We start from the raw sequence: 15,631 nt of genomic DNA on the forward strand, positions 1-15,631 counted from the left end.
TCATGGCTCAAAGTACATTTCCAAGACATTTCAATTTCCAATAGAAAAAGTTGGCAGCACCATTCATACATTTTTAAATATGGTAAAACAGCAACCTTCTTGGGGTGTGGAAGAAAGCAAAACTTCACCAAGGGAAATGTTGACTTGAATATTCAAGAAGTAATTAGGAAAGACCTGTGGAGTCGTGTAAGAAGTTTTTATAGACGTATGACACTAAACTGAAAATGAGTTTTAGACCCATGTGTCCGCAGTACGTCTGGAGTAAGATGACAAGGTGATGACAAGAACGACACCATCCCCACAGTCAAGCATGGAGGTGGGTCAGTCGTATAATGAGGGTGTTTTGAGGCTGCAGGAAACGGCTATCCTGACTATGTGACTGACACCATGGATTCTTTCAGGTATCAGGCCATTTTGGCATGAAAAATATGATGTCTTCAGTGTGTAAATTGAAGCTTGGTGATCACTGGACTTTCCAGCAAGACAATAACACCAAGGATACATCCAAGTTATCCAAAATCTGGTTCAGGGATAGGTCGTGGAATGTCCTTAAATGGCCCTTTCACTCCATCATTAAAATCCCATTACAAACCTTTGTTGGGATATCAAGGAAGCAGTGGCAGCACAGAAACCAAAGAATGTCAATGAGCTGGAAGCTTTTGCTCATGAGAAATGTGTACAAATTCTAATAGAGAGGTGTCCAAAGCCTGAGAACCCTTACCTGAAACATTTATTTGCTGTTATTAAGGATAAAGGATGCTACACAAATGATTGACTTTGGGGGTTGAATATTTTTGACATGACAATTGTGGAGAAGTTGGGTAAACTGCACTCTTTGTTCTCAAAATCACTCAAATGTGTATTAAAAACTTACTTTGACTGTTTACTGAGGTTTTAGTTGATGTGTTTTAATTCACATCACCAGAATGTATTGCTGGTCAAGGGGGTTGAATATTTTTGATTGCAACTGTATGTATGTATATATATATATATATATATATATATATATATATATATATATATATATATATACATAAGCAATATCACACGAGCAAGACTGGATTATGGCCCTGCATCAGCACTGCTGTGATTCGGCCGCAGGTAATAATATAATGGATAACATATATAATGTAAAAAAAAATACTTGTAGTGAATCACTAGAGTCATTTAAAAACTTTGAATACATGGATTTTTAATTGGTTTGCTGCAAAATAAAAAAGAATGTTCTTAATGTTTTGAGTTTTTATTTTAACTCTCAGTTAATTTGATTAGTAGACTGTTGTATTTTATGTTTTGCTGTTTTAATTTTGTGTTTACATGTGTTTATGTCAATAATATATAAAGAAATATCACAGGCATGTACAGTATAATAGTTTTAAGTTGCTAATGCTAATAAACTCAGATTTTTATCATTATTGTTATTATTATTATCTTTACTTACTTTAGATATAGGCCTACTGTATATACAAAAATGTCCTCTTGTCAAATGAGTTTTAATAAACAGCAGGTTCCATTGTTCCAGATCAACTTTTTAAATGAGCTATATCTCTTTTCTTGCAATAACAGTAGACATGTTTAATAGCTTTTTTGTAGTTAAGACTTCAAGGTATGTGTCTAAACCAAACGTCATTTTCAAAAATAAACCTACCCTGAGAAATATTCACTGGACTAAAACGTGTGACAACTAGTTTCAGTCTTCACTATTGGGTGTGCCACAGAGTTTTTTTTTTTTTTGTTTTTTTGTTTTTTTGTTTGTTTGTTTTTTTTCAGCAGTTTAATATCTGTTGAATGCCAGTTTACCTTCATTCATTTAATAAAGAATTTGTACCTCCTGCAAATCTGAGGGTGATGGCCCTGACGGTCCCACACAAACACACTTTTCCAGGTGGCTCAATAACGCTTCCTTTTTTAACACACTGTGTCAAGAACGCAACCTCTCGCTTCTCTCGGTGTGGATGTGACGCATGAGCAGTATGCTGGTTGGAGTCAGGCTCATCGACGGCTGGAGCGCAGAGTGATGGGAGCAGAGTGAAGAACAGCAGCCTGCGAACACTCTCCCGCCAGGTTATGACAGGTATTCACATTCATTCATTTTTATTCTAAACGCTGCTTTATCGGAGCCTTTCAAAGTCACAGCGGTAGCTATTATAACCGATAACATCGTGTATCTAAAGGTGTGAGTTATGCAGGATCTGTAATGAACGTGTCATGTGATGGCTAGACTGTCACCGCTGGTTGAATATGCATCTATGCTGATCGTTAATATCGGTTTTCAGATCGCTGTAAAATTATATTGGTGCAGTTATGTCGGATCATAACGACACTATGTATTAAAAAAAAAAAAAAAAAAAAAAAAAAACATAGGAAACAGGTACATAGGACATGGCAAAAGCTATTAATATGCGGTTATCATAAATTAGAGATCTATAATGAGATGAAAGAGCACTCGAGACAGTGTATTCTCTATGGAACAGAGTGTCTTTGATGTTCAGGAACATCAGATGATGACATGAAGATCTCAGGATGGCGTCATCTATGGCGTTATACAGCTGGAAGGATTCAGCACCAAGGACAGCTACATCAGTTTAGAGGAAAACCTTGTTCTTCACATAGACTAAGAATTGGCGTACTGTTCATATTTGCAAGCATACTGTATTCATTATATATATATATATTATTCGTTTTGTCTTTAAATGGGATTGTCTAATTAATAGTCTTGATTTTTTTTATTTTATTTTAAATAGAAACATTATTATGTAAAATATTAAGAAATGCTTAATATTCTACACTAATTTGAGATTTCTAGGTACCTGATCAAATCTTAGCAACTATGTGACTTTGACCATGTTAACACTTTTTGTACAAAAGATCAGATTTCCTTGTTTTCATTCAAGCACATAAAATGATCTTTGAAATTATCTCAAATCATACTGGAATAACATGGATCATCAGGTTCTGCACACACTTGTGGAGTCCATGCCAGCTTGAGTGCAATTTTTCAGTTCAACCAAATTGTTATGCTGGTAATGTAAATTGTACTTGAATGTGTTTTATTAAATTATAAAAATGATGCAAAATAGAAGCATTTTCCCTCATTACCGCAGACTTTTGGACCTCACTTTATATACAGTATTCATATACAATGGCGGCCAGAAGTTTGGAATAATGTACAGATTTTGCTCTTATGGAAAGAAATTGGTACTTTTATTCACCAAAGTGGCATTCAACTGATCACAATGTGTAGTTAGGACATTAATAACATGAAAAATTACTATTACAATTTGAATATTTTTTTCAGAACTTCTTAAACTACTTCAAAGTGTTCTCATCAAAAAATCCTCTTTGCAGATCCTTGGCATTCTAGCTGTCAGTTTGTCCAAATACTCAGGTGGCATTTCACCCCACGCTTCCTGTAGCACTTGCCATAGATGTGGCTGTCTTGTTGGGCACTTCTCACGCACCTTACAGTCTAGCTGATCCCACAAAAGCTCAATGGGGTTAATATCCATAACACTCTTTTCCAATTATCTGTTGTCCAATGTCTGTGTTTCTTTGCCCACTCTAACCTTTTCTTTTTGTTTTTCTGTTTCAAAAGTGGCTTTTTCTTTACAATTCTTCCCATAAGGCCTGCACCCCTGAGTCTTCTCTTTACTGTTGTACATGAAACTGGTGTTGAGCAGGTAGAATTCAATGAAGCTGTCAGCTGAGGACATGTGAGGTGTCTATTTCTCAAACTAGAGACTCTGATGTACTCATCCTCTTGTTTAGTTGCACATCTGGCCTTCCACATCTCTTTCTGTCCTTGTTAGAGCCAGTTGTCCTTTGCCTTTGAAGACTGTAGTGTAAACCTTTGTATGAAATCAAGCATTGTATAGCCTTCATTCCTCAAAACAATGATTGACTGATGAGTTTCTAAAGAAAGCTGTTTCTTTTTTTCTATTTTTGACCTAATATTGACCTTAAGACATGCCAGTCTATTGCATACTGTGGCAATTCAAAAACAAACACAAAGACAATGTTAAGCTTCATTTAACAAACCAAATAGCTCTCAGCAGTGTTTGATATAATGGCAAGTGATTTTCTAGTACCAGATTAGCAATTTAGCATGATTACTCAAGGATAATGTGTTGGTGTGATGGCTGCTGGAAATGGGGCCTGTCTAGATTTGATCAAAAATGACTTTTTTTCAAATAGTGATGGTGCTGTTTTTTACATCAGTAATGTCCTGACTTTGTGATCAGCTGAATACCACTTTGGTGACAGCAAAATCTGTACATTATTCCAAACTTTTGGCTGCCAGTGTATATTTATATAAAAAAATGTTTTTAAAAAATATATTCTACAACAGTTACTGTGCAGTTTTCTCATCAATACTTGCACCCGGATCATGTGATTACGTTCCTCAAAATATTTCTTCATGAAAGACATTAATGTAGCAAAATAACTTGATGTGTACTGTGCACACTGTAATCACATGTACTGGATTGTAACTTTGAACTATACCAATTATAGAGAAATGTGACTTCAGTTCCTCTGTACTCGGTATCTCTGTATTCTAATGACATCACTCAAATGAGTCTAAACATCAAAATATAAGAAAGAGGGAGCGAGACATACACAGACACACAGAGATAGAGAGAGAGGCTCATTCATACACTGAGGGAAAGCACAGAGTCATTTTGTAATCAGTTTCAGCAGGTATACACAGACCCCAGATTTAATTACAGCTTCCTGCAGGAAGCTAACAACCTCATTTCCTCCTGCTTAAGCTCAGTGCTCTCACCATACAAACCTGCTTTTGGAAATATTAATATCTGATCCTCAGCAGCTGCAATAACTCACACTGTAAAGCTTGCAGCATTTCAACATATCCCACAGCTCATCAATGTCATTAGCAGAGAAATATTAGAGAAAAAGACAGAGGAAGAGAGAGCAATCAGGTCTATCTCTCAGTGTGCTGGTAGCATTCCATGCTGATATATGGTGTGTCATAGGGACTGAGGCACAGTGCCAAAGTCAGACCATTCTGACCGTACAACAGATGTTCTGCTGCATGTGCCTGTCAAACTGCAAAGTGACACAGTGTCTCAGGACGTTAGTACGACACTTGTGTTTAACACGAGTGGCCGATAGCTCATCATAATTGATTATTCAGTCTACATCATCACCATCATGTAAATTGAGCACAGATTATTTTATGGTTTTGCTTTAAACTCTTTGCTGTATTTTATGGACATTGACTGAATATTTCTTTTTATGATAGCAAAAGGCCTGTTATGTCAAAATGAATACACTTTAAAAAAAAATCTAGAAAATAAGAATGAAATGTTGGCACAATATAATGTATGTTAAAAGTGTTCTAAATAGGAAAATGGGTTTCATCAATCACAATTTTTTGCAAGCAATATTTACTGAACTGATAAGATTACATTACAATCATTATAATTACAGTGCTGATCCAACCTCTTATCTTAAGCACAAAAATGTAGGCTGTATTTGCTCAGCAATCGTGGACATGTGATGAACAGTCTGTCATCATGTTCTCAGCAAAAGCTGACATTGCAGTGCTACAGTGGAAGTGGCAATAGTAACATCAAGGTCATGGGTTTGATTCCCTGGAAACAAACATACTGTTTAATAGGGGTCTGCAGCGAAGCCATTATCTGTATCTGTATTTGTTCATTTGACAAAATTATCTATATCTGTCTCTGTATTCGGATAGAACCGGGTATGGGCGGTTCTTAAACTGGAAGTGCGTCAAAACTAAATTAAATGCACATTTTTAAATGTTACTCTGACCTTTACAGTTTCTATTAATAAAATATGCCTTGTGTATGCCTTTTCATAATAATAGCCTAATAATATAATAATAATTATTATTATTTTACGATTATTATTAAAAAAAAAAAGATTCTTATCAGATGAAGCTGAATTTGTTGGCCACATTAACTGTGGAATATGTTGTTAACTTTGGTTTCTCCTGGTATTTCAGATATTGATATCTGCATGAAAAGAATTTAGTTTGTCTGTGCATGTATAGCAACATTATTCTGGACGCAAGAGGTGTCAAGCACACATTTTGCAGTGAATAATAAATACAAATTCAAACATTAAAAGAAATCTAATGAATCAGTAAAGCTTACAAAGCAGCCTGATCTCATTAATATACGTAGCTATTTGTACGTTAATATTTGTAACATTAAACGTACATGTTTGTACATTTGAATAGACACTAAAATGTACAATATGGATGTTTGAAAGCATCTAAAACGTAAACATTTTTACGTATTTACAGCTTTAGAAACGTAAAATATTGACAAATCCATTACAACTATATTTGAATACACCAATCGATTATAAATATATTTGTACATTTTTACTGTTTTATAGATATTTTAGATCCCTTATCCCTACCCCAACCTCTAAACATAACCACATTTCAACAATATAAAAACATGTAACAAGTAGATTCATGTAGAGTAGCAATCACTTTTGATACAATATATTCATTTATCATTTCACTAATCTCACTGATTATAAATTAAATGTAATTAACTGAGTAATTCAATGAATTATTCAATATTAATCAATTCAAACAGAACACTTAAACATCTGTATGTTTCTATAGGTGTTAATATGTAAAATGATGACGTTTACATGCTGTCAATATGTCAATATTGTACGTTTCGTTGTCTATGAAATGTAAGAGAATGTACGTTTGCTAGAACCAAACATTACATAAGAGTACATACGAATTCTTATGAGATCACATTGTACAAACAGGTGAAAGCCCCATAAGTCTATCAGGAATTTTTATGATAGGACGCCATTATTTAGTTAAATAAAAATAATACTAATACTACTACTAATAACAATAATGTTACATTTATACAGTGCCTTTTCAGAGCTCAAGAACACTTAACATTCTGAAATTTAGCACAGTTTAAAGAGGAACAAGAAGAAAAAAGACAGAGCAAGTTTCAGTTTCTTTGTTTGACATACTGTAATTTTACATAATAGATGAATACTACAGTATATGGAGCATTTTAACTTTTTTTCAGAATAAAGTCTTAACCAGTTAATTACATTAATCGCTGATGTGAATAAATATGGTCAACTTTAAGAGATGGATAGACAGGCTCTGACGAGAAATCATCACTTAATTTAACATCATGCTCAGGTTTAGGCTATAAATAAATAAATACATGGGAATCACATGTGAATCGTGTGATACATTAACAAAGACATTTCAAGAAGTGGAAAGTGAACATGATGTCTATCTTAGTTAATATTACACTTGACAAGCTCCAGACGTGAACAATTAACAGAGACCACAAACGGAGTCGAGACTGCACCCATCCGATCTGAAATCACAAAGTGCACATTTTCATTCATAAGGTTTACACTTTAGAAATATTGGCTGCACAGATTCATAAATTCATTGTAATTTAGAATATTTTCATTTTTCAATGTCGCTTTATGCTTGTGTTTCTTGGATAATCAGTCAAACGAATATTTTTTTTTATATTATGCAGATGAATCTTTTATTCATTTTGAAGTCATTACTCGTGCCTTTCCGAATAGGGTATTCAGCTTCGGGCACATCCCTACTGTTTAAATGTCATCACTGAATGGAAGTTGGTTCGGATAGAAGTGTCAAATGCAAACATTACCTAAACATCACAAAATGTGAAAACTACTGAAAATCCAAAATATGTTTAAAGATGCAGAAATTTAACAACAAATTAGATTTACAATTACAATTTAAATACAATATTTTTTTAGTTGGAGAGACCTACGTTTTTTTTTTTTTTTTTTTTTTCTTTCTTTAGTGCAGATTGAAATGAACTTAATTTACTTTGAATAATAGTTTTCATATTCACCTACAATAAGATCATAATGATTTGAATGATTTCTTATACATTAACTTGTTGGTAGGGATACAAGGAATTGTTTTGTGCTAAGACGTGTTCCAGCGATGGCTGACTTACAAAACAGTAATTTGTGCATATCTGGATGTTGCATAACAAAATGTGTCTGTGTCTATGCATGTGTGTAGATGTGAAGGATGACTTCTTGCTCAGAGATCTGTGGGTCGGATTATGCTGAGCGTGGCCATGGTGCACTCAGCAGCGGTAAACAAGGTTACGGGGTGCGTTCCTACCTGCACCAGTTTTACGAGGAGTGCACCGCGTCCATCTGGGAGCGCGATGAAGATTTTCAGACACAGAGATCGCCTAGTCGCTGGAGCTCTGTCCTCTGGAAGGTGAGTGGTCTGCTTACCTGATATACAAAACTGTCTACAACCCCAATTTCAAAAAAGTTGGGACAGTATGAAAAAAGCTGATAAAAACAAAAAGTAGTGATTTGTAAATGATATTCACCTTTTGCTAAACTGAAAAAACTACAACTACACATTATATGATGTTTTACCTTGTGAATTATTTTTATTTTTCTTTCTTTTTTAAAGTTTAGTCATTTAAAATCAGATGATTGCAACACACTCCAATAATGTTGAGACTGGGGCAATTTAAGAATAATAACAATTTGACGAGTTAAAATAACAAGGCAATGTGAAACAGGAGATGTTAAACAGGTGAGGGAGGCTCCAAAAACAGCATAGTCCTTCAAGAGCAAGGATCATTCAAGATTTGTGCATTTGCCAACAGATGCTTCAGCAAATAATCCAGCACTTTGAGAACAATGTTCCCAAAAGGCAAATTGGAAGGATTTTGGGCATTTCACCCTCTACAGTGCACAGTATAGTTAAAAGATTCAAGGAAAATGGTCAAATGTCAGTGTGTAAAGGGTAAGACGAAAACCAATTCTGAATGCGTCAGGTCCAAAATCCAGTGTCTGTATGGGCCAGGGGTGTGTCAGTGCCCATGGCATGGGTAACTTGCACATCTGTGAGGACACCATTAATGCAGACGGATATGTAAAAATTTTGGAGCAGCATATACTGCCATCCAGCACCGTCTTTTCCAGGGACATCCCAAAATTTTCAGCAGGACAACTTCAAACCATATACTGGCCGAATAAGCAGAGAGTGCGGGTGCTAGATTGGCCTGCCTGCAGTCCTGACCATCTCCAATTGAGAATGTGTGATGCATTATGAAGCGCACAATATGGCAACAAAGACCCCGTGCAATTGTGGAGCTGAAGACCTGCATAATGGATGAATGGAGAAAAATTCCACTTTCAAAACTTAACAAACTTGTGTCTTCAGTGCCTAAATGCTTAATAAGTGTTATTAGAAGAAATGGTGATGTTTCACAGCAGTAAACACTCGACTGTCCCAACTTTTTTGGAGTGTTTTGCAATCATTTGATTTGAAATTACTGTACAATTTAAAAAAAAAAAAAATGAAATTCACAAGGTAAAACATCATATAATGTTTAGTTGTACTGCTTTCAATATAGCATTTTTCATACTGTCCCAATTTTTTCGGAATTGGGGTTGTATGTAAAGTATTGGGATGTGGTTCTTAATCTTAATATACACAGTCAGTGCCAGTCCTGCCTAATAAGCAACCAAAGGGCCCCCTACCACGAGTTCAGTGTGGCCAAATAATTATTTGCCCTGGAGTATATAGCACTGGGCACACAGCCCAGCCATATGCATGCCAATTGTTTCAAAATTATGAAAAAATATATAATCATCAAAGGAAACACATAAAGATATAAGTTTGTAAATTTGACTCTTATTTCCTTAAGAAGTAGTGTGATGACATTAGTATGACAGGTGTCTATCAGTACAAGCAACCTGTGTTCAAATCTACCTTTTGTGCGCAAGGGGAAGAGAACAGTCTCTCCCTCTATTGCCGTGCTCAGCATTTAAAGGAGTAACGAGGCATCATTACGTGAAAATTCAGGTGCATTTTGTCACCACTATTCTCAATAAGTGTAAATAGCATTAACCTTACGTTCATTTTGTAATTTATCTCTTTCTTATTCATTTGCACAGTCTTGGAATTTCATTAAAGTTAATTATTAATTTCTGCATGTGATTGGTGAGTTTGGTTAGTTAAAAAAAATATATAATCTTCCATTTTTGCGCTTCTGAAGCAGTTATACCTGTGCTATTAAACTTGCATTTTTAAGCTTTATACTTTTGAATAAATGTTCTTGTTTGTTTGCACAGTTTAAGCTTGCTTGATTATTGAAGTTGGGTGTGTGTGGTTAGGTGTACCAGTAGGTAGAGGGGCCAATTTTGACAATTTGCACAGGGCCGGCCCTGAGTTTAGTATAAACAGGTAGGCTATGGCTTTGCTCCAAAACCTAGTGAGCAGAGCTACCTATCTAGACAGCATTTTAAGGTATTATAAGCAGGATCCCAACACTAAGACTGTTCATAACATTAGGCTCTTGGCAGCGAAATTATGCTGCCTTTTCAGATACCTCTTTTTGGCCTAATTTCAAGGCAGCATCACATGTAATCTTCATGGATAAGGCCAGAGACATACTTCACGCAAGTATGTGCAAAAAGATGTGAGCGTTTGACCTACACATGATCAAGTTGGACATACAGGTGCATCTCAATAAATTACAATGTCGTGGAAAAGTTCATTTGTTTCAGTAATTCAACTCAAATTGTGAAACTTGTGTATTAAATAAATTCAATGCACACAGACTGAAGTAGTTTAAGTCTTTGGTTCTTTTAATTGTGATGATTTTGGCTCACATTTAACAAAAACCCACCAATTCACTATCTCAAAAAAATTAGAATACATCATAAGTACATAAAATGTACAAAAAACATTTTTAGTGAATTGTTGGCCTTCTGGAAAGTATGTTCATTTACTGTATATGTACTCAATACTTGGTAGGGGCTCCTTTTGCTTTAATTACTGCCTCAATTCGGCGTGGCATGGAGGTGATCAGTTTGTGGCACTGCTGAGGTGGTATGGAAGCCCAGGTTTCTTTGACAGTGGCCTTCAGCTCATCTGCATTTTTTGGTCTCTTGTTTCTCATTTTCCTCTTGACAATACCCCATAGATTCTCTATGGGGTTCAGGTCTGGTGAGTTTGCTGGCCAGTCAAGCACACCAACACCATGGTCATTTAACCAACTTTTGGTGCTTTTGGCAGTGTGGGCAGGTGCCAAATCCTGCTGGAAAATGAAATCAGCATCTTTAAAAAGCTGGTCAGCAGAAGGAAGCATGAAGTGCTCCAAAATTTCTTGGTAAACGGGTGCTGTGACTTTGGTTTTCAAAAAACACAATGGACCAACACCAGCAGATGACATTGCACCCCAAATCATCACAGACTGTGGAAACTTAACGCTGGACTTCAAGCAACTTGGGCTATGAGCTTCTCCACCCTTCCTCCAGACTCTAGGACCTTGGTTTCCAAATGAAATACAAAACTTGCTCTCATCTGAAAAGAGGACTTAGGACCACTGGGCAACAGTCCAGTTCTTCTTCTCCTTAGCCCAGGTAAGACGCCTCTGACGTTGTCTGTGGTTCAGGAGTTGCTTAACAAGAGGAATACGACAACTGTAGCCAAATTCCTTGACACGTCTGTGTGTGGTGGCTCTTGATGCCTTGACCCCAGCCTCAGTCCATTCCTTGTGAAGTTCACCCAAATTCTTGAATCGATTTTGCTTGACAATCCTCATAAGGCTGCAGTTCTCTCGGTTGTTGTTCATCTTTTTCTTCCACACTTTTTCCTTCCACTCAACTTTCTGTTAACATGCTTGGATACAGCACTCTGTGAACAGCCAGCTTCTTTGCCAATGGATGTTTGTGGCTTACCCTCCTTGTGAAGGGTGTCAATGACTGTCTTCTGGACAACTGTCAGATCAGCAGTCTTCCCCATGATTGTGTAGCCTAGTGAACCAAACTGAGAGACCGTTTTGAAGGCTCAGGAAACCTTTGCAGGTGTTTTGAGTTGATTAGCTGATTGGCATGTCACCATATTCTAATTTTTTGAGATAGTGAATTGGTGGGTTTTTGTTAAATGTGAGCTAAAATCATCACAATTAAAAGAACCAAAGACTTAAACTACTTCAGTCTGTGTGCATTGAATTTATTTAATACACGGGTTTCACAATTTGAGTTGAATTACTGAAATAAATGAAGTTTTCCATGACATTCTAATTTATTGAGATGCACCTGTACATAACATGCGTTCTTGCATTACTGTAGCTGTAACAAACCTCAATACTGTAGGGTGTGATCGAGATAACTTCAAAAGTCTGAGCCATGAAATCTGATTTCTTATTATTCAGGTAAACTACAGTACATATATTGAGTTTACCATACTTGCTCAGCAGTATTCTCTTCAAACTCTTGCTCTGCCATGAGAGTAGTTGACTTGAGAGTCAGAACCGTAGAAGTGGATGGTTCACACTGTGGTTGGTGCCCCTTCTGGCAACGTTGTGACTGCAATGCATTCTTGCATTGGGTTATAAATTGTGGTCTAACATTTTGGAATGCAACTAGACATGAAACTGATACATTACCCAATTATTACTCAGATTTTACCCAATATATGAGTGTTTAGGCATACTTTCCTATAGTGATCACTTACAGTAACAACGTGCTAACATCAAACTATTAGAATCAACAGCGAGATCTCGTTTGCTTCATGTTTGCTTCTCGTTTGCTTATGAAATTAAGCCTGTCTGTGGTTTTCCACCAACAGGCTGAATGATTTTCGTTGCAAAACTGTGGTGTTCAGTGCTGATCCAAGCTCGTTAGCCTGGTTATGGTTTCTTTTTCCACTGTGGTGCTGTGTAATCAGAATTTGAATGTACTTACTGGACAAGTGACCAATCATGATTCACCGTGTTACTAAAGTTATTACACCAGCATTGTTCTCTGTCCTGAGTATGGTTAGCTAACCGTGCAGAAAATCTGGGGCCGGTTTGTAATCAAACTGTACCAAACCATGCTCAATAGGAAATTCTTAATATGCATAGAAACAATCGGGCCGATGGCAGAAAAGTGCTTTATGTCTGTGCAAGAAAAATGTCACCAGTATAAATGTATACATGTACAGTATACAACAATGTTTCACAAGATGCTAATCCTACTAAACTCAAAACTTGTACCTGGTATTCAAAATAACAAGGTTATTTTTCGCTTTCTCTCTCTCGATCTATATATCTCAGGTCTGTCTCGCGCTGGGAGCTTTGATTCTGGTAGCCGGGTTATCAGTGCTGCTGGTAGGCTATGCTACTCCCCCTCGTCTAGAAGCTTTTGGTGAAGATGAGCTGTTGTTTGTGGATGGCCGTGCTGTGCGCTTTAACCGGGCACTGGATGCCTGTAAGCTAGCTGGAGCTGTGCTGTTCTGCGTGGGAGGCAGCGGTATGGCATTGGGGCTGCTCCTGGCTGCTTGCTCTCAGGGCACCTCAAAAGAAGAGCTTCGACTGCAACAATGTTTCAAAGAGCGTCTAGCTGAGATCCAGGCCTCTGTTCATCCAATCACTCACGCTCCTACCCCAGGAGAAGGCAAAGTGCCCGTCACTCTCTCTAAGGTGCAGAGCGTCCAACCAGGGGCAGAGACCTGACCTCTGCCCCCGCTTTACCACGGAAACGACTCCTGTTAAAGTTCAGATAACTGTGTTTCAAATGGTTTCAAAGTAAACACCAGTTCCATGAACAGTAGAGATAGATAACACTGCACTTTCTCTGATGCATATGTATCATTCGTCTATAATGACCAAGAGTACCAAGAATATAAATGGTGATAAGGCTTTAACGTAACTGTACCCTGTAGATCAGTGGTTCTCAACCCTGTTCCTGGAGGCCCCCCCCAACACTGCACATTTTGAATATCTCCCTTTTCTGACACACCCAATTCAGGTCTTGGAGTCTCCACTAACGAGCTGATGAGTTGAATCAGGTGTGTTTGATCAGGGAGATATTCAAAATGTGTAGTATTGGGGGGCCTCCAAGAACAGGCTTGAGAACCACTGCTGTAGATTATCAAGATACAACACTGGTAACCAGTGCTTCTGAACAAAAATATACAGTACATATATACTCACGTGCTGTGCCAACTGCTGATAACAACTTCTAGGAAACAAAACTATGATCACATTTAGGCAGCTGTTCTAAAGGGCAAATTCTGACATATTCTTAAGGGGCATCAAGGCATGTGGCTGATATTAATTCTGCATACTAATGCAAACATTATCAAGTAAGCAAGAATAGTTTCTCCAATACACTAAACCTCAAACTGTACCTTAAAAAAAGTTAACCAGAATGATCTTCGTAGTTTTTGACACTTTACAACTTCACCAGTATTGGAAAAAGTTAAATAGATGCACAGTCTCAGTTCTTATCTTGATATATGAGTAGTAGTTGTATTACAAATTAAAACTAGGTAAAACCCAAGCAAAAATAAAGTCTACGAGGGCCCTGTGTGTTACCATCTGATTCATCATCGCTGCCTTACAAACATTTTCAACGTAAACTACAACAATTTTTCACTGCTTGTTTAAAAATCTTCACAAGGCACACATTTTCTCTAAATCTTTCACAAGCAAACGCTTCACCATCTATTGCTACAGTCAATAAATAGTTACTTGACAGAACACGAAGTGTTCCAGACAGCTAAAGCCACAGTTTCACACAGCAACAGCATCTCAATACCATGTATATCTCCTTTCTACTCAAATGCATCACCACTTGCAATATCAAGGGCAAAAATAGAATGACATCAAGAGACGCCTGTGGGATTCTGTAATATCATCTCATTGTGCAGCACATAATTCTTGCTTCAGCCTCCATTTTCTCAAGAGGACACTAAAGCCCAGTCACTGTCTTTAGAGTTGGTAATTAAACTCATTGGAGCAGAGCCTATTAAAGGAATAGTTCACCCAAAAATGAAAATGCTCTCATCATTTACTCACCCTCATGTCATCCCAGATATGTATGACTTTTTTTCCTCTGCAAAACACAAACAGAGATTTTTAGAAGAATATTTGAGCTCTATAGGTCCATACAATGCAAGTGAATGGTGGCCAGAACTCTGTAGGTCCAAATATCCGATAAAGGCATCATAAAATTAATCCATATGACTCCAGTGGTTTAATCAATGTTTTCTTAAGCCATACAAAATGGTTTTTGGTAAGAACAGACCAAAATATTACTCCGTTTTCACTGTACATCTTGATATTGTAGTCTCTAGGCACAATCATGATTTCAAGCTCAATCACACTTCCTTGTGCTTGACGCATGCGTAGAGCACTAGATGGCACTATAGGAAGTGTAATCGAGCTTGAAATCCTGATCGCCAAGGAGACTGCTGATTTTAGGATTTATATTGAAAAAGGAATTACAGTTTGGTCTGTTCTCACCCAAAACCAACTGGATCACTTCAGAAGACATTGATTTAACCACTGGAGTCGTATGGATTACTTTTATGATGCCTTTATCTGATATTTGGACCTTCAGATTTCTGGCCACCATTCTCTTGCATTGTATGGACCTACAGAGCCGAAATATTCTTATAAAAATCTTTGTTTGTGTTCTGCAGAAGAATGGAAGTCAGACACATCTGGGATGGCATGAAGGTGAGTAAATGATAAAAAACTTTCATTTTGGGGTGAACTAAACCTTTAAGAGATTTCATGTGCTTTAGCTAATGTCCTGGAGTAAGTGCCACTTTTTCTTTCTGTGT

The 15,631-nt window shown here is 37.0% G+C and overlaps 1 protein-coding gene across 1 annotated transcript; it reads left to right on the plus strand.

The window, feature by feature from the left end:
* Positions 1-1,958: 1,958 nt before the first annotated feature.
* LOC127452652 (neurensin-1-like) lies at positions 1,959-14,911 on the plus strand. The gene is made up of 3 exons (XM_051718287.1): positions 1,959-2,074; positions 8,060-8,266; positions 13,116-14,911. The coding sequence occupies exons 2-3, from the start codon at positions 8,069-8,071 to the stop codon at positions 13,512-13,514; spliced, it is 597 nt and encodes a 198-aa protein (XP_051574247.1). The 5' UTR covers positions 1,959-2,074; positions 8,060-8,068; the 3' UTR covers positions 13,515-14,911.
* The last annotated feature ends 720 nt before the right edge of the window (positions 14,912-15,631 follow it).

The sequence above is a fragment of the Myxocyprinus asiaticus genome, chromosome 15, assembly GCF_019703515.2.
Source record: "Myxocyprinus asiaticus isolate MX2 ecotype Aquarium Trade chromosome 15, UBuf_Myxa_2, whole genome shotgun sequence".
Classification (NCBI taxonomy): Eukaryota; Metazoa; Chordata; class Actinopteri; order Cypriniformes; family Catostomidae; genus Myxocyprinus; species Myxocyprinus asiaticus.